The sequence below is a fragment of the Agelaius tricolor genome, unplaced genomic scaffold, assembly GCF_023055355.1.
Source record: "Agelaius tricolor isolate 1412-34295 unplaced genomic scaffold, bAgeTri1.0.p SCAF_10, whole genome shotgun sequence".
NCBI classification, from domain to species: Eukaryota; Metazoa; Chordata; class Aves; order Passeriformes; family Icteridae; genus Agelaius; species Agelaius tricolor.
Genome location: NW_027269270.1, coordinates 19,902,457 through 19,921,379, shown reverse-complemented (window position 1 = coordinate 19,921,379; position 18,923 = coordinate 19,902,457). Strand labels below are relative to the sequence as shown.

Below are 18,923 nucleotides of genomic sequence, written 5' to 3'. Positions count from 1 at the left end.
TCAGTTTGCTTGACAGCAGCCAGACTCTGAAGTTTAGCTGACAAAATTTGTTTCAAACACAACATATTCCACATGACAGACTTTCTCTGCTGTTCTTTACCAGAAAGATTTTAGAAACCACCAGCTAGCTCATTCCATAACTGTAAGTCAAGTTATAAGTTTTAAGGGATGTTGTTCTTTCAAATTTATGGTGAACTACAAAGCCTAATGTTCACTTAAACTAGTCTCACTTAAGTGCTGTGCATGAAGAAAGTTCTTTGGCACACCCTTGGAAACCTGTATGCATCTGAGGTGCAAGTTTGGCTCGTACACCTCAGCTAACACATCCACTTGATCCCCTTGGTTTCAGTCCAAGACAAGTTCCATCAGCTGGATCTCTCTGCACAGACATGCTGCATTTGGTTAACAGCAGTTGTGGAGAATGTGCCAGGGCCAGCTGTCATGTCCATCAGCTATGGGACAGCTATGCTGCACAGCAGCACAGACCTATCCCTTCAGAGTGCTTCCCCACACCCTTGTTATTCAAGCTGGGTTTCCCCACTTTGCTATAAGAGCTGTTTACAAGAAACAGTTCATTGCAGACACTGAGTCAAAAAATAATGAATCCAATGAACAGCCTCAGTTTTAACTTGATTTAATTTTTAATAGAAGGGAAAAACCCCTGCATTTCTAAATAAAATTTTATTTAAGCCATTCCAGCTAAACAGCACAGCTGCTTGCTTCCAATGGTCATCTCAAAACAGTAAAATACAGCTGAGGCTGAATGTTTCTATATATTTGTATTCAAAATAGAGAAAATCCTACCTCTCCTATCTATACTCTTAGAGTACAGAAAGGAAAAGGGCAAGGGAAGGTGATGCAAAGTGCTTTCCTTCCCTAACCAGGTGTCTGTGCATGCCTGAGGGCAGCAGGACAGGGCCAGTGCTGTGGCCCCAGTCAGCTGCCCACAGAAGAGGCACAATGCACCTTCCAGGAATGGCAGAGGATGATGCAGGGCAGTATCTAATCTACAGGCAGTCAATCTGAATCAACACCAATTCCCTCTCCTGGTGAGAGCACCTTGAAAATGCCCTCAAGAGCTGCTATGCCCACAAAATGTCTGATCACTCACTTCCTCCAGGACAGTAATCAGCAATTAACATCAAACAGGAATAACATTTTACCTTGTAGCAGGCAAGGCCGGATCCATTATGCCACCCGGGGGGACAGGGATCAGTTGGCTTTGGGAGCACTTCTGGCTCCTTGGGCTTCCCAATATATTTTTTGCAGACAGAAAATGCTTTAGTGGTTTTACAATCCTTAGTTTCCCACTTTCCAAGAGAATTTCCACTGGACATGGCCACACATCCTCCTGAAAACTCTAAAATTAGAGCCACCAAAACCACATTTAAAACCATTGGCTGGTTTCCAAAAAAAACCTGACAGAATTGTGAATTACTACTTTATTGCATGCTTGGAGTTCTGTAACACGGTACTCCAGTGCTTGCTGAATAGAAAAGGACAGTATTTTTATGTGTTTTTAGTTTTCAAATTTACCTGGTTGCATGGAATTCCAGTTAGTGTATGCCACAGCTTCAGGTGTTTCCCCATTCACTGTACCCCAGGAATATATTCCTGACTGGCTGATATCCTGCAAACCAGTCCAGAAGTATTTTTCTTCAACTTTTGTGTGCTTTCTAATTAGACTGTTAATAAATTCTTGTTCAAATCTGAAAATTCACAGATTAATCAGAGTCAATATTTTAAAGATATCAAACTACTGAGAAAACTTAAAAATCAGTTCAAGCAGTCATCCAGGAAGTCCCATATTCAACATGGGGTCAGCAGGCTGGGAATTCTCATCCTTCCAGAAAGGTTTCACATTGTAGTTTTACCATTGTTACACATTTCTAGTTCTTGGCAAAAGCAATTCTCTCTCTACATTTTCTTTATAAACCATTAGTTATCATAAAACAGTTTTAATCTCTGATTTTATCTCCAGGATTGCGATGTTAATTTGCTCATAAATTACAAATGTGCTTTACCTGTTCATCACTGTAAGATTGCACTGGGCTCCAAATGAAACTTCCATTTTATCAATCTTGTAACAGTAGTTTCCATGTCTCTCCCATCCCTGGTTAGAGAACAAAACCCACATTTATACAAAACAACCTAATTTAGGCATTACCTACAGAAGAAAATAAATCATTGCCAACAGTGGCTGGTGCCCACAAGCTGGCACAGCATATACAAGAAAGAAATGCACTGTGTCGCACACAAGGTCCACTATCATCAACTCTCAGATTCACAGTTGTAAAAAATAATGCAGCCACAGGAATAAAATACACCACTGTTTTAGCTTGCCTGGGCAGAGTCTTCTGACCACTATTGCATTTACAGAGAAACACAAGGGTAACAGCCCAGTCCTATTCAAAACAATAGGAGTTTTCATGCTGTTCCACCAACGCCAGGATTCAAACACAAGAATACTAGGAAGGCATACACCAGTGTCTCTTTACTTCTGAGAAAAATACTTGATACTGAAAATGTGTGAACTTACAAAATTTCTCTATTGTTCAAACATTTCTCCCCATATTTACACTCAAATTTCAAGAACCATTAATGTGTTAACTCTTTTCTAGCCTAGCAATGCCACTGGTGTCTGAATAGCACAGACAGCTGTAACTCTATGTGCTGGAAGTCTCTGAAAAGACAGAGTAAAAAGGTCATGTAGAAAGAAAGATAAGGGGTAAACATCTTTCCTGCTGCAAACAATATGCCACACAAAACTGAACCAAGTAACTCTGAAATAGCTAGCAATACCATCGCAAGCTAGCTCAAAAGACAAGAGCTTTATTTAAGCAATAAGATGTTGTACTGTAAAAAAAACCCAAAAAAGCCCCCACCTTAATTCAAGTCATAGAACAAAAATGAGAGCCAGTGAAGTGCAAGAAACATAATCCCAGTTAACAATCTCTGCATATCTTTACGTTGCAACGTGCTTATTCTAAATTTTAAAACATAACTTGAGCAAAAACAACAGAACAAGTGGTGTTATCAATAATATTTCTAATAAAATCACATTCTTTTAAATAAATAAATAAATAAAACACAACCTTTCCTGGGTCCAAACTCATAATACTTTCATCAATAAACAAACTGATAATACATCCTGAGCCTGCTTAGAAGAATGTGAAATTTGGTTTATGCTATATAAATGTCCTTTTTCAGATAAAATGTTTCACAGACTTTACTGAACAGACGAGAAAGAAATGGAAGTAGAGGAAGTAAGTGTTTTCAAGCAAGTTTCAGAGCTAAATGACAATAAAAGAAATAGAAGCTTCCTATTACCTCTTCCAATGAACAACTTTCATCTGATTTTGTTTCATTCAAAATCTCTCCATTTTTCTTGCAAACATATTTCAATTTTTCTTCACAGGATTTGACCCTCCACTGTCCCAGCTGTAAGAATGAAAGGAAAAAGAAATGTTTTAAATTCTAACCATCTTTGAATTTCTGTGTTTGCAGGGGCTGTTTCCATTGCGAGAAAGCCAAAATGCCTCCAGTAGAGATATTGGGTGGGATGCCCTGGATTATATGCACAGGTACATGTTTGGAAGGGAGAGAGAAAGCTGACACACATGCAGATGGGAGGATTCTGGATCACACCCAGAAAGGAAAGAAAAGGTCAGGGTGGTGCAAACTCTCTTAGATTAGGAAGGGAATAGGTGCAGAAGGTGTGCTCAGCGTAATGTGGAAGTAGCTCAGAGACAGCTCAGAGGAGCTGAGCACAAACTCCAGTGCCAGGCTGCTGACACAGCAGGCAAATGCATACTCCACTTTTCTAATGAATCTGCAGGATGGGATACAGCCTGCTTCCCACTCTCAGTGACCTCCTTCCTTCACCAACACGCTTTTTAGAACATTCCATCCTCAGACTGGGTGACCCAAACTGGTCTGGGAGATGACTGAACACAGATATCTCCTCCTTCCCACCTTTCTGCCAGAGACATGCACAAATACAGTAACCCAAAATACAGTCTGGCCAACAATGTGTTAGTCTCAGAGCTAGGAGTCATTTCTTCCATTCTTTGCAGAATACAGCTACGAAGTTCCAGCTAAATAATTCTAAGAAATTTGCTTGTAGAAAAATGTATTTTAAAGATTATTCCAGAAATAAGATCAGCTAGCTGCTTTATCCCCTCCTTGATTTTAACACACACCAATGTTCCCTCTACTACGATGAAAAAATACCAACCAAAAACCCAACTCAACAGTGTATTCCTACCTTGCCTGAATATGACACGCAGTTAGGAGTGCTGTTAAAGGGAACTCTTGGTTCATTCTGATCCCAGTAGGTAAAAACCACAGGCGAGTGATCTGACCACTTGAACAAGGTTGGCACATCGTCATTCTTGAGACCCAACCAAATTTCCTCTTCAACATCTGTAATTTAAAATTAGGACAACATTTTTGTTTCAATAGAACATTCAAACTAACAGGAAAGCAATGTGTTATTAAAAAAAAATAAATTTTTTATCATACCGTGCAGCAGTATAGCGATACTATTACAGTGAGAAGAGACCATATGTTTGTTGTCTCGTTTCTTAACTTATAGTCACATGACCATGAGTAAGCTTAACAGAGAAGGAACAAACAGGAAAAAAAAACCCAACCACAAACAAACAGAAATAAGGAACACACAAGAAAGCAAAAAACCAAAGTACCCTCAACCAAATTTAGAGTGTATGCAAAGACATAACATCAAACACTATCGGTACTATTTATTAGTGCAGTGACTCAGCAGTCAAAATATTGACCCAACTATCTACCACTCTCTTTGAATGAGCAAATTAAGCACAAAGCATTACAAATCTAGAAGTAGGTTAGCTCAGTAAATAAATAAATTATTAGACTGAACCAGAACAAGTCCTAACACAGGGGGCCTGGATCTGCACAGCAACATTCAACACTAGCCTGGGTACAAGCTCAGCTTTAACACCCACTCTTAAAAGATAGAGGTTATGACAAGTGTATGCTAGAACGTGGAAAGCAGTTTGTAATTTATGGTGTGCAGCACTTGGTGCTTGACCTTTACAACTACCCCAACTCACCATTATGGAGCTTTGTAACAACCAGTTCAACATCTGCTAATGAGTGAATGCTGATGAGGTTACTCTTATTTGCTTTGCACAACTCATCTGCTGAACTCCAAGGTGCCTGGTTGCTTATCAGCATGTAGCAAAAGCCATCGTGGGGGAGCCAGCCCGGATCACAGCGAGTATCCAAGTGTCTCCAAAACTCTAATAATGAAGAGAAATGGAATTAGAGGCTTTTGTCTTACATTGCCTAGTGCAAAGGGTTAGCTTTAAAGTCAGCAGCACCTTGAAAATAGCCAGAAGGCAGCAATCAGAATGTGTTCATATCCCTCCGTTCATGAAAGAAAGGGTCACAGCTTAGCCAAACAAATAGACTTCAATACAGCATTAGGAGAACTCATAATATTTTGGGGCCATGAAGTAGACTGAAGGAGAAAGAAGTTAGTGGGAGTGGAAGCAAAAGGCAGGAGTGCATTACATTAAGCTAGTCTTAGTGTAAGTGAAAGGTTCAAAAGTAATTGTAAGCAAGATTTCAAAAGCAACTGAATACAAATCAAGTTGATTCATTGCAGGAAAGAAACACACAACTCAACAAATGCCTAGTTTTAAATATTTTTTTTCTTCTCAAGATATTCAAGAATTCTAGCTAGTTTTTGGATGCTGAAATGGTACATACTAATAGCCTTTCTGGTTGAAAACACACTATAAAATACTCCAGCCACAGAAATTTTGTTTTTTAATAAATAAAACACTATATAAACACTGGTAGTAACTCTACATACCCCACTGAGGAGTCAGAGAACAGACAAGAATTGTTAACTGACAACTAGCTTTCAGAGTGTCACTGCAAAATTTGAACCAGCTCAGTTAAATTGAAACTGATTACTATCTCTTCTTCAAATGCACACACCTCTTTAGGGGAAGCTGGAGACAACATGCCTTAGCCAGAGATACTCCACACCCCTTCTCCTCTAGACCTCCCTGTCATTCACGGACAATTACTTTTTACTAAAAGTTTTTGCAGGAGAGCCCTGGGAACTGGGTAAGGCCAAAGCATGCAGAAGAAGAAGAGGTCATGGCCATGGGAAGGGTTGGACATTCAGGTGTAGATAAATGGCCAAAAGCATGGAAGCAGTTACATGTCACTGCAAACACTGAAGGCTTCTGTCTGTGTGTGTAGGTCGAGATAAAGGAATTATTATCTTGTAAGAGCTGTTATGCTCCAGTAAAGATTACACACTGAGCAAACTACCAACTCTTGCACTCTGATTTTCAGCGCTTGGCCTGGTTTCAGAGGACAGTAAGGTTACCTGACTGCTTCTATTTGAATTTAACAGAGTTGGATCCAAGACCCAGGTAAGTCCCACTTCATGTCAATACACACCAAGAGCAAGAGAAATGGGCTTAAAGCAAAGGTGGAAAGGTTTGGGATGCAACTGCCAGTTCCAGACTTTCAGTAATACATGAAAGAAGGCACAAGCCATGGAGGAAAATGTGATGAAAAGGGCAGGACTGCTGCAAAATGCTTTATGTGTGAATGAGAAAGCTGCAAAAAATGAAAACTGTTTGTGATGCATCATCTTGACACTGAAGAAACAGAGTTTGCTTCTGCTCTGCTAAAAAACCAAAGCTGTTGTGAAAATGTTTTGGCAGAGATGCCTGAAAAGGCTTGGGAGGGAAAAGAATGATTCCATAAGTGAACATTATACTTGCATTAACATACAAAACTCAAAAATGCAAACTGTCCTACCTGGAACGCTTGAAACTTCATTGAGTGACTTCTTGCAAGCATATGGAAGCTGAGCCCCACAGTGGTAACTCTGCCACTGCCCTGAAGCAGAATTCATCACCACACAACTCAGCCCATCCAGTGGGGATGAACTCTGCACATCTATAGACAGGAACAAAAAAAAACATAACAGCACAAGTGATCACACAGTAAGGCAGTGACTGCTTCTTTTCACTACTGGTGTTCAATACAGGAATAAGACTCTGGATAGTATGGCACCTTGTATTTGAAGAACATAATTTGCATCAACTGAGGGCAGCTGTCCTAGCCCAGGTCCCACAGGATGTTTTCTCTTAGAGAGAAAGTTTCAGAATCAAGGAATCTTGACTTCTTTTCCAATGTTTAATCATAGAACCAGGAGGAATGTTCTATTTACAATACAAGAAACCCTTGGCTGAGCACTTTCCCAGACTAGAAATATCTCAGGGGAGAGCCGTTTTCGCAGCCCTCAGTTTCCTTTGGCAGTCCCATTCCACACCCACTCCAAACACAGTTCTGCACTTTCTCTCAATGCTAACCATAACCTTTACCATAACAGAAACCTTAGACAAGGCCCCAGATTTGAAACAGCACAGAGAATAACTCCTTTTTGCAGTCTTCAGCTTCCCCTGGAGCCCCTTTCCAATGGAACTTTTTGACTTTTTCTTTGAGCCTCAATGCTGTGACCTACACAGAGCACCTCAGCTCCCCCTGTACTGGGTTAGTTCAGGCTCACAGAAAAAAAGCTCAGGGTAAACCTCAGTTCTCCATGAAAGAGAACAGAGAGACAGGGTCTTTTCAGAGGGGAAAAGGGAAAGGAAAAAGTAATGGGCTCAACTTGCAGGTATCAAAATTCCTGTAAGGCACCAGTAAATACTTTCACGAGAGGAGTAGACATGAATATGTCTGCCATGACTGCAGACTAAATTATGCCACTGTATCTCAGGATAGTCTGGCCTCTAGCTCTGCATTACAGTCCCACAGAGTGGTCACAGCTCCAGAAAAAGGTGCAGTCCATAGTACAAGCAGTAAAGTTCTCAACCTTTCCAAAAGACAGAGTACATTTGGAAAATCCCACAGAAATTTATTAGCCAAGTTATCAAAGTAGTAACAGAAACCACTTCTCAATTTTTCACAGAATTCCAGTTTCAGCACTGTTCTAGAAACTAAAGGAAAAAAGAGAATTCCACCTAGAAAAAGCTCAAATTCAGCTTGAATGACAGAACAACATTAGCTTCAATATTCCTGACTATGACTCTGGGATTCTCATATACACATAGATTCATAAAATATTTGTGAGAACATTACAAAATAATCCTGGAAATTCCAAATAGTCTCACTAATCTTATCAGCACCTCTCGAGTAATTAAAAAAGGTTTTTCAAGGATTTTATACTTCTTTCATCTTCACCTTGAAATTTAGGCAACCTTGAAGTTTAAAAACCCAAGTTAAGCTTCTAAATAACATCAGCCCTTGCATGAACACAAACAATCAGAATATCTGAGGGAAATCAGTGTCATTCTGTCAATGGGAGGAGAAATTTAGCAGCTAGGAAAGCTGTAGATACTTTACTAAAATGGACTTCAAAAATACTATTTAAGTTTTACCTTTTTAGAGATTTATTAACCTAATCAGCTGTAAATATAAAATGAGAACAGAAATATTTCCTGGCTAGGAGTAAAAGATGCTTCTTAAAGTGGAATGAGAAAGAAAAAAAAGTAATACTAGTTACTGTTGAGAATATTGTCAATACCATCAGAAATATCAGTACCTGGATGCCAGTTGAGAAAATTCAAAGGCTTGTGATCTGACCACTGCCAACCACCAGAAACATCCAGTTGATTTAAGCCAATCCAGAAGACCTCAGCAATGTCATCCTTGCCTAGGGATATTTTTTTAAAGAAAACAATTAGTATAAAATGCTCATCCTTTATTGGTCTTCTTTAAATTGAAAATGCATTCTGAAATGGCATGCATTTCAGGAAAGAAAGATTGCTAATATAATTGGGCATGCAAACTTTCTTGAACTGAGGAGGAATTAACCCACACAAGTCTTCCCTCCCAGTGTCATCAGGTGTTTCTCCTTTGGTTTCATAGTCCCAAAGGCACTTGGGTAATTTCTCCACATCAAGACTGAACATCAGGGAGGACAATTTCATAGCAAGAGAGTAACATGTTGCTAAAATAACAACTGCCACTCTGGCCTGTATTTAATGTTTTGGGGATATTCCTTATTAACAATATGAACAACATCTAGCTGCTATAAGGAAATCATACAAACAAATTTAAATAACTCCCTAAAATGAGATTAGTACCTTAGTTTTGCTACACAAATGAATGCCAAAATATTTGAAGTACAATCAACTTTTGACCCAGAGATTTAGGACAGAAACTAAAGTGCTGCCTCCACTTTATAAAGATTTCCCAGTATTCATATGTGAATAATTACACCTACCTTGTATGTAACTTAATTCAGATGCATTTTGGATGCTAAGTAAATCTCCTCCTTGCCTTTGACATGAAATATAAGCTTCCTTCCAAGAAAGAGCAGACTGTGTATTAAACTGGTAGCAATTTTCAGACCCTGGATCATGTTCCCAGCTATCATGACAACCATCCTCTGTTTAAAAGAAGCAGAAGGTACTTGTAACTACAACTATACAGAAACATTATGAAAGTTTCAAAAGAAAACCTTTTGAATATAATATGTAGAGTCTATTGGTTTTTATATTGGTCATCACTAATACTTGCAGTTTAAGCCAACGCTGCAACAGAAAAGCTTTGACACAGCTTAACAGCCACACCAAGGTGGAGCTGTACATCAGAGAAGTGACAAAATGCTTTTAGGATGTCTATTTAGAAACCCAACGTGCCTGGCTGTAAGCAGATTCCCCATTTTCCATCTCGAGAATAATCTTCAGAAGTGGCGCACCATTTCCCGCCCGTGTGAGTTTCATCCTGAATGCAGTCATGATGCCAAACCTTGTTATACAGAAAGGGGAACTCACAGGGTCTACCATAAGAGTTGCCATCTTTGGTATAGACCTCTGCAGGAAAAAAAAAAAAGTAAAAAAAAAAGTAAATACATTCCCCTTCCTAGACATGGAAAGTACAGCAAATCAGTGTTACTTCTTGTACAGACACAGGTAACTTAATGCATGCAAATCACACTTGTGGTCTTAAAATACCATATCTTCTTGTTACAGATAATATACAGCAATGCCAGAACTGAAAAACTAAATACATTGAGAAATCTTTTTCTGTACATTTTCTTCTGAGAAACAGCAGAAACTTGTCTCCCCCATCCTGGTAAGATAGAGATAATTCATTGTCCTATTGAAAGCCAGGTGCTTTGCAGAGTCCTACAGAACGAAGACTTTTAACAATCAACACATACAGGAGAGGGAAAAGGCAAAGCACATGTTCACCACTTCTTCCAGGAAGCATGAGATTTCAGACAAGACTGGCTTCCATGGCAAGTGCACACACTACCATACCAAAGCTCACAGGCCAGCAGGCTGTCAGCTGGTAGCATGCTCTGAATTTGACTGTGTAGCCTACCAGCAAAGAAAACATCCTCAAACCCTGCTAACAGGAAAATTCCCATCATGGTGAGGAGGGCAGTGTCAGTTCCGATAGAAGGTGGTTGGTATTTCATAATTAAATAGGTTTGCACTGAAACAAGGGGAAGGGGGGATTTAAACCTGCTAAGAAAGCCACTCAGTACCAAAATTTCTGCAGTTGTGCTTTTATTTTTTATTAAAAACCTTTGAAGTTTCTCTCTACAGCACAACATTCTATTGCTTGACTGATCAATCTTTTCACATAACTAATTTTAAGAACTTATTGGCTCTGACATACTCAAAAAGCCCTTAACAAATAAAAAAATCTTCAAAGTGCAAACTTACCGTGGTAGGGATACCGACATATATCACTGGAGGAACTGTTGCTTTTCCACTGGTCTGTTGCATTTATGCTTGCAGTCACATAGTTATTCATGATAGTTACTTTGTACTGAGATGCACCAATGATGGAAGCATCAGCACATCGCCACCACAGCATCAATTCTGAGTTACAATCCACCATTTTCAGGCGAGACACTGATTTGGTGAATATATCAAGTCCCAGGCACTGCTTGGACCCCAGGTGAAAGAGGCGATTCTGGGATACCCATTTCCATAAAGCTTCACTCGTGTCCCTGCAGTCATCTATGACTATCAGCGAGTTTTTAACCTGTATGCACTTGTTCTGCTTGTCATGGCGAATGGTAAAAACATCATTGCCTGTGTAAGAACAAACATATGGCTATGATTCAGTATCATTTTCACAGGAAGCTCATTTTTAAAAGGGTAATCACATTCTGAGCAATGCCTTCAGAGAAGTACCACATGTCTAGGAAGGGGAATGTATTTACTGCTGTTCGTATGTAAAACCCCCTCTTTTGTAGAAGCCACATTCAGTGAATTTTCCTGCTCTTTAGTGAGTCTTAACTTCTTTGGAAAAAGACCTCTTTCCAAGTCTTTATAAAATGAGGAGAGACAAATGAGACTTCTAAGTCCAATTCTAGTAATAAGAATTCTTCCTCTATATTTAACATATACTGATTGCATCAGCCCCTGATTAATTTGCAAGCTTACTGGGTAAAGAATCTTGTCTTCATGCCTATCTGCAAACACAGTAACGCGCACAACAGACACCATAAAATATAATTAATAATAATATTAACTTACTAAGCACTTTTTTCCTAAACTGTATATTCTATATGATACACAACATGAGAAGTTTACATTTGAACCAGTTTGTAGGTGCAGCTGCAGTACTACTAAGTTAACTAGCATTGCTATGAGGAGAAAGTTTTAGGATGAATGTCCCACCAAAGACAGCACACAACAGATTAGGAGTATAATTTAAAAAATTATATAGGGACCCTAGTTTCGTTTTCAGTTGTGATGAGTTTCATTTTATGTTCTGGCATAGTTTGTGATTAAAGAGAAAAATTCAAGTTGATAAAGCACAGTATACCATTTAAAAAGCATATGGGTCACCCTACTAAGAAAAGCTAACACCTCTGTCAGTATAAGAACACTTCTTACAAGCAGCAGTAGGTTTAAGCAGACCATGAAAAAATGCCCTAAAACTATTTCTATGCCACAATAAAGATGGCTCCACAGTACAGAACTTTCACTAATCAGGCTGAAATGGACCATGGCTGTACCAGATCCAGAGGGCTATTATTCTGCTGCTTAAATAAGGAATCTGCTGAGTAGTATTTTGTATTTTATAGTAATGCACTGTCAATCACATTCCTACTGCGTTTTTCTGTTATGACTTACTAAAAGGTTTGGCTGAACAGGAAGGAAAATATTCAGTGATGTTAATGCAGTGAATTTTACCACTACTTCCCAGTATACCCATGAATTTTCCACTGTGTAAGTGCCAAACAGTATTTAAATAGTACCTAGCTGATCACACTGTAAAGAAGAATCTGTAAGTCACCCACCTACTAAAGTGAATTTTTTTTAAGGAGCATACCAACACCAACTGTCCCTTTCAGCCTATTAACTAAGACATTTCAACAACCAAACCTGCTTCCGTGGTATCCTTTAACCCTGCGCTTTATCTGTTTTTGCTTTTTATTCTTCCCTCATGTCTTTCTCACTCTTTTTTATTTCTTGTAACAACTTTTTAGCCTCTTCTCACATCTTCTTTCACTTCTTCCTCCACAACTCTCATGCAAATGCCAAGTGGAAAATCACTTTTTAAAATTTCCCTGGAAAAACCGCTGATACTGTCTCACCAAATCTCTCTGGCAGCAATGTATTAATAATTACTCCAGTTCAATGCTCTGGCCATGAAATTTTAGTGACATCTTCAGCTACCAACCTGAGCCTGTTACTATCATAGGTTATAAAAAAATATGCGAGGTGCAACTTAGCGAAGAGCTCAGCTTGTTTCCCAGAAGCTCTGACTAGGCTAGCGGCTGTGCCTTACAAGAATTTGCTCAACGTGAAACTTTTCCACCTGCTTCCTGCTGGGAAAGGCGAGCTCCCTTTCTGTCTCGCTGCGCACACAGCGGCAGATAACAGCGACGGTGGAGCGCGCTGCCGGGAACTGCCGGGGCTCGGGCACCCGCTGGCCCCGAGCTGTCAGGCCAAAGGCCGCGGCCCGGCCCCGCGGGCACCGGGAACGTGGCAGCCGCGGCCGCCGGCGGCTTTCGCGACGCCCCAGGCCAAGCGCACGGTCCGAGAGGGAGGTCCGGGACTTTTTCCTGCCTTCTTCGCTTCTCCTTTTAAGTTTCCCAGGTTGTTTCCACGCAGTCGGACTTTGCCGCGGAGCGCAGCGCCCGAAGGAGCCGCCGGGGCGGAAGGCCCGTCACGCCGCCCCCTGACCCGCCCAGGAGCCCGTCGGGGCGCTCCAGGACCCTCCGCTCCCCCAGCGCACCCGCCTCCCGCTCGGCCCGGCGGCGCCCGGCTTACCTGCGGGGTGGCGGCGGGCCGCGCAGCACAGCAGCAGCCAGGCGAGGGCGAGGCCGCAGGCGCGCACACAGCGCCCGGCGCCCGCCATCGTGCCCCGCGGCGCGCAGGCTGCGCGGGGCTGCCGGGCTCGCCGTGCCCCAGCGCCGCGCCACCGGCGCCGCCCATTGGCCGCCCCCCGCGCGTCACTTGTTGCCAGGAGGAAAGCGGCCCCCGGGGTTGGGGCGAGGCGGGGCCGGCCCGGCCCGAGCGGGGCTGTGGAGCCGCGAGCGACGACGTGAGAGGGAAGGTGAAGGGAAAAGGCGGGGAGGAAGAGAAAAAAGAGGGAAAGTAAACGGGGAAAAAATAAAGGAATTAAAAAAAAAAAAAAAAGTGGAAAACCCGAAGAAAAACTGGAAAAGAAGATCGAATTGTCGCATGGTCAGAAAAGTTAAAACTAAAAAAAAACCCCAAAAAACTTAGAAGCTCAGCTGGGGGAAAAGGGGAACGCGTAACTGCTAAACTGCTAGAAGTGAAGAAAAGGCAAAAGGTGAATAGAATAATCTAAAATTAACAAACACATAGAAGTAAAACATTTCAAATGGTACAAATAATGCACATGACGCTGCGATCCTCGATCCCCCCTGGCCGCGGGGCCAGGGGCCATCGCCGCGGCAGGAGCTGCGGAATGGCAATTGGCCTTGCCGGGGATGGGCGAGGAGGGGACGGCGCTGCGCATCAGTGCCGAGTAACTGCTGCTGAAAAAATTTTGCAACAGAAACCAAAAGTAACTTGCGTTACACAACTAACCTGTACATGGCAAGAACCAGGCGGCCAGAAGGAGGAAAAGAGAAAAAGGGCAAAACTGACAGAAACGATGTGAAATGAAATCAAGTTTATAGCTACATGCTGTCTGATTCAATGCTTACCTGGACAGGCTGTATACCTCAAGCTCCAGCTGCTTAAAAAAACGATTTGCAAAGTCACAAGAAATAAACTTTTTTTTTCTAGGAAAATCCATTTTGATTAGACTTGGAAGAACCATTGTTCGTGGAAAGAAATACTAAATTTACATAAAGATGGGAAATGCAATGTGCAGTCTGTTTTATATGCTTCCAGGCTGCCCATCATGTAGGAATGTGTACTCCTGGGGACACAGGATTTGAAGGTATGCCCGGCTGGGAATTGAGTGGAAATGCAGTGAACAAAAACAGACACCTGCAAGTTAACAAATGTTCTCTCCTGCTGGAAACTGCACATGGCTGCCAAGGCAGGAGCTATTTGAAAAATCAGAAGTCAGATCCAGGAAGAGAGGAGTCTGTAGACGTAGCAAAATCGAATCTGTGTTACCAGAAATAATTCATTTTCAGGAAGAGCAAAGCTTTAAAGTCTCCACACAGAGAATGGAAAGCAGAAATTCCCCTCTGGTGACCCTGATGCAAAAGCAAGCTATTGAAACTAAAATTAAATATGTGGTGGGATGGCGTGGCTCTTTTTAAATAAAACAAGAAGCAGGTGTGAACCCTGAGTCCCCATCAATCTTTCCAAATGTGTGTTATTATTAATGCACTGACTGTCCCAGTTTGGGAATGGTTAGTAGCAGAGTTTCACTTTGAAACTCATAGCATGCAGTGCATATTTACTGAAAACATACCAGCAATTCTGAAATTACCAGCATCCAAATTACTACAAATATATCAGCAATATGTGTATTAATAGAGGGGAGGTTCTCTAAGGTATCTTAACATATGTAACATATGCTTTCAGATACTTCTGATTTCAGCTCCTATTTTGTTTATTGGTTTATAAAATATTATCTTTGATAGTACAGACTCAAACTCTGATCCTGGCTCAAAAATTAAAGAATGGCCAAGAATAGGAAAAATTGCAGTTTGCATTGGTGCCTCTTAGTTTCAGTTTTGGGTTCATGTACATATCCTGTACTTAAATTCTGTTTTACATTAATTTAAGAGGAGATACAAAATGTACAGTCCTGGTGAGCCCACCAACCAACCAAAATTTTTGAAAGAACATGCAGGAAAAAATGAGATTTGTTGTATGTCATGTGATAACCTATGGAACTCTAATACAGTTTTCTCTTGTTGAAAAAGTGGGTTTGTATTAAAGCTTATCAGAGTTGTAACCCTACTTCTTATAGGATTTATCCTTTATTAATGAGGCTTCTGCATTTAATGTGAGCTGCACATTATCACTCAGCATAATCAGTGAGCAGTTTCTGTATTGCAATTCACAAGCATTATATATCCCCATGAATACCTACAGCTCACTTCAAAGCAGAGCTAATGGCTGAGCAAATTTCAACCATGCCTGTAGAGATAACCAAATACAGAATTTCAGATACAGGAGGGCCCAACCACAGAGCTCCCAGTAATGCACAGCAGCCTTTTGCTTCCAAGAAGACTACTTTGCCTTTCTGAACAAAAAGCCTTTCAAGGTGCCAACATCATGACTAAGAGTCTTGTATTTCTAGCAGGAGTCTTTGTTGCTTATCAAAAGATAATTTTTTGCCCTTATGCCCATATGTTTTTAACAATAGCAACGCCTGTAGAAAGTGTCAACACCTATCTATCCATAAATCTCCACCCCATCTCTGCTCTGCTCACCACATGAAACAGATACTTTGCATGAGCAACCTTCCTCCTTTTCCATTTGACACATTGCAATCCAGTTTTTCTGGCTAAGTTGGGTGCATGCACATGTGCCAGTGAGCACAAAGGGAATGGTGGAGAAGGATTTGCTGCCTACAGCATCTCAAGAGAATAGAAAGAGGATTTGGAGATGGTAACTTCTGCTTTTCTCTGCTTCCTCCAGCAATGACTTTGAGACTGGGACATCTGAACAGGGATCACTGGTTATTTACTGCCTTTTTAACCTTGCAACATGGGTGCTTACAATACCTAAGTCCTTACAGGAGAAAACAAAAAAACCCCAAAACAGACAAACAAATAAAAACTCAAACAAAACCAAAAACAAACTAAAAAAACAAACAAACCCCCAAAAAAGAAATAAACCAGACCAAACCCAACAGTCACATGAAGGCTTACAAGAGTTACAGGAGCAGTTATTTCCTGAGGGAGAGGACTCTCCAAGAAAGTGATGGTACCCACAAAGCAGCCAGCGCACAAAGATTTCAGTGCTACCTAGACTCTGCTGCCAAGTTTAATATTAGAACATGGCTCTGGTTTGAGTAAAGTGCCTACTAATAATATAAAATATCAGCCCTGGACATGTTTAAAGATAGTTTAATGGAGAAGAAATTTGGACAATTGCAACTTTTACCATAAATGCAGCTAAAAGTCAAATGATTCTTTTTTGACAGATACACAAGTTTAGTTTGATGGAGTTGATCCCATGCATGGCTATGAAAAAAGTCACCAAAAAGCAACTGATTTGGAAAAAGAGAGACTGTAACCAGAGTGGTCTTTAAGCAGTAACTTAAGCTTTGCATTAACTCCACCTGGATGGTCTTTTCTTCATGGACACTTACTTTGTTTGCTGCCTTGTTTTTTTTTAAATGGATATTGAGGAGTTAATTATTTTTAAACATCAAAGAATGTTTTGCTTTCAGCAAAAAGCGAACACAAAGGAAGATGGCTTTTTTCCCTTGTTGCTCTAAATTTCCTGTTTCCAGTTGCAGTGGCCTAACCTTTCAGCTCATTATGAAACTGTCATATTGCACAGTAAACTTAAGCTGAATCAAATGCTCTTTCAGCTGAGTTTGTGTATATTTCTTACATCTCTTCTACAATCTCTGTATGCATCTTTGGCATGAGTTCCAAAGTTTTGAGGCTTTTGTTGTGCTTGAAGGGTTTATTATTGCTAGGGACCCTAACATTTTATTCTCTTTAAGTGTCACCATTCATAATAAATACCTAGATGTTATTATAGCATTTTAGAGACTGTTCTGTTTCTTCTACTGCATGTGGTAGATAACTTTCAGAAATAATAAAGGAATTCCAGACTTTTTTTCTAATATCAACCTCCTTTTTCACTCAAATGTGACAGTGGTAACTTCTGTAGTGCTGCCTTCAGCTCTGCCCCAATGCATATTCAAATCTTCATATTCAGGCCCACTGAAATACTAGAAACAGGTTTGGGAAGTAAGACAAGGAAAGAAATGTGGACACATCCACATTGCATGTTTGTTGAGAGCAAGGAATGTCTTTCTCTTGGTATTGGTTTAGCTTTGACTCCTGTTAGGATCTCTGTGTGCTTCTGGAACAACGACAAAATAATATAAGCAGTACTTTAACATTGAAACAACTGCTTGAAATTGTAAAGTGGTAAATGATACTCTTCTGTCACACTTTAAAAAAGGGTCTCTGACATCTGTACTGTGCATTTTCAACAGAAAGTGTGCCTTGGTTTAGTAGGTCTACTGGCAGAGTTTGTATGCTCAATCTCCTCAAAAGTGGTTCTCTCTTGTCACTGTGTCAGTATGGGGTTATTACTTAAATTTGGATTGTGGGAACTGGCAAATAAGATGATATTTTGTACCACGTTATATTTGTTGCAGAAAGCATAATTTGAAGGATTTAAAAGAAAATCAGTTATCATTTGGAAAATGTTTTTGAAGCAAATAAAAATTAATTCAGGTAGAAGAGCTTTTAATTTTAAATTTGAAAGGTGTTGGTAGGGGCTGGTTTTGGTTTTGATTTTTGTTTGGTTGTTTTTTGTTTGGTTTGGTTTTGTTCTTTAAACATGTAAAGCAGAATTACCTAAAATTGCTGGGACATAGCCTGTAGTTTTGGGTCTCACATGTTTTGGAAGCAGAATTCATTCCTGACTAATAGCAATCTCTAAATGCCCCCACTGCCTTATGTTTGACCAGGAAGGAGCAAACTTTCAACAAGTAGATGAGAGAATGGTTTAAAGTTCAAAATTCCAGATTGATCTGAGCTTGGGAGTACTTCTGAGATAAAAAGGGTCTGTACAGAAACAGTGAACTCACTGAGGGCTAAGCTGCTGGTGTTCAAAGGTTGTGATTGATTAAGATATAAACTGAGTAGCAGCAGGAGTGGAGAACACACAGTTCAATATGCCATAAGCAAAAGTTTGGAAATTGTGTCTTTCTGAGTGCAGAAGAGGCCACAGAGCAAAAAAACAAAACAAAACAAAACAAAACAAAACAAAACAAAACAAAACCACAACAAAAAAAACCCAAATAAAATAATAAAAAATAATAAAACAAATAAAATACCTTTCAAATGGGAAATGAAGGAGGAAACAAACATCAGAACAACACATACCTCTGTAATAATTATAAAACATCTAATGAATAAGTGGAGGGAAATCAAATGTCTGGTCTTAGACAAAGACAATGACATGCTACACACATGCAGGACATTTTAGCACCAGAATATAAAATATACAAAAATGGTAGGAGTCACCTCTGCTGGTAATGGGATATTGAAATTATATTTATATAATCATATTTTTATAATTATATTTCTATAATTATATCTATAATTATATATTTATATACATATAATTTATTAATGTGATCTTGTAAGCAGATCAAGTAAACAAAACAGGAACCTGGCAGGTGGCACAGAATGCCAAAGCACCAAAATGTCACCTTTAAGCATATGTAGTCCTGAGTCC

General features: G+C 40.1%; 1 protein-coding gene and 1 long non-coding RNA gene across 6 annotated transcripts in view; one reads left to right on the top strand and one right to left on the bottom strand.

Moving 5' to 3' along the window:
• The window catches only part of LY75 (lymphocyte antigen 75), a 43,984-nt gene extending 30,507 nt beyond the window's left edge, over window positions 1–13,477 (bottom strand). For 3 of the 4 annotated variants that reach the window (XM_071435070.1, XM_071435071.1, XM_071435073.1), the window contains exons 1-12: window positions 13,323–13,477; window positions 10,755–11,129; window positions 9,720–9,893; window positions 9,302–9,466; window positions 8,618–8,728; window positions 6,829–6,969; window positions 5,094–5,282; window positions 4,268–4,425; window positions 3,331–3,441; window positions 2,025–2,113; window positions 1,537–1,709; window positions 1,164–1,360 (exon numbers count right to left, since the gene is read on the bottom strand). In XM_071435070.1, the coding sequence (XP_071291171.1) occupies window positions 1,164–1,360; window positions 1,537–1,709; window positions 2,025–2,113; window positions 3,331–3,441; window positions 4,268–4,425; window positions 5,094–5,282; window positions 6,829–6,969; window positions 8,618–8,728; window positions 9,302–9,466; window positions 9,720–9,893; window positions 10,755–11,129; window positions 13,323–13,410 (1,971 nt within the window). In that variant the 5' untranslated portion in view covers window positions 13,411–13,477. Of the gene's footprint in view, window positions 1–1,163; window positions 1,361–1,536; window positions 1,710–2,024; window positions 2,114–3,330; window positions 3,442–4,267; window positions 4,426–5,093; window positions 5,283–6,828; window positions 6,970–8,617; window positions 8,729–9,301; window positions 9,467–9,719; window positions 9,894–10,754; window positions 11,130–12,837; window positions 12,859–13,322 lie in introns of those variants that run through there. The other variant, XM_071435072.1, reaches the window with a different exon arrangement.
• A 31-nt stretch (window positions 13,478–13,508) lies between these two features.
• LOC139593751 (uncharacterized) lies at window positions 13,509–17,288 on the top strand. 2 transcript variants are annotated; one of them, XR_011680389.1, is made up of 3 exons: window positions 13,539–13,848; window positions 14,310–14,466; window positions 16,639–17,288. It is a non-coding gene; the product is annotated as an uncharacterized lncRNA (long non-coding RNA). The 2 variants fall into 2 exon arrangements; XR_011680388.1 differs by lacking the exon at window positions 16,639–17,288 and having other exon boundaries at window positions 13,509–13,848; window positions 14,310–15,446.
• The last annotated feature ends 1,635 nt before the right edge of the window (window positions 17,289–18,923 follow it).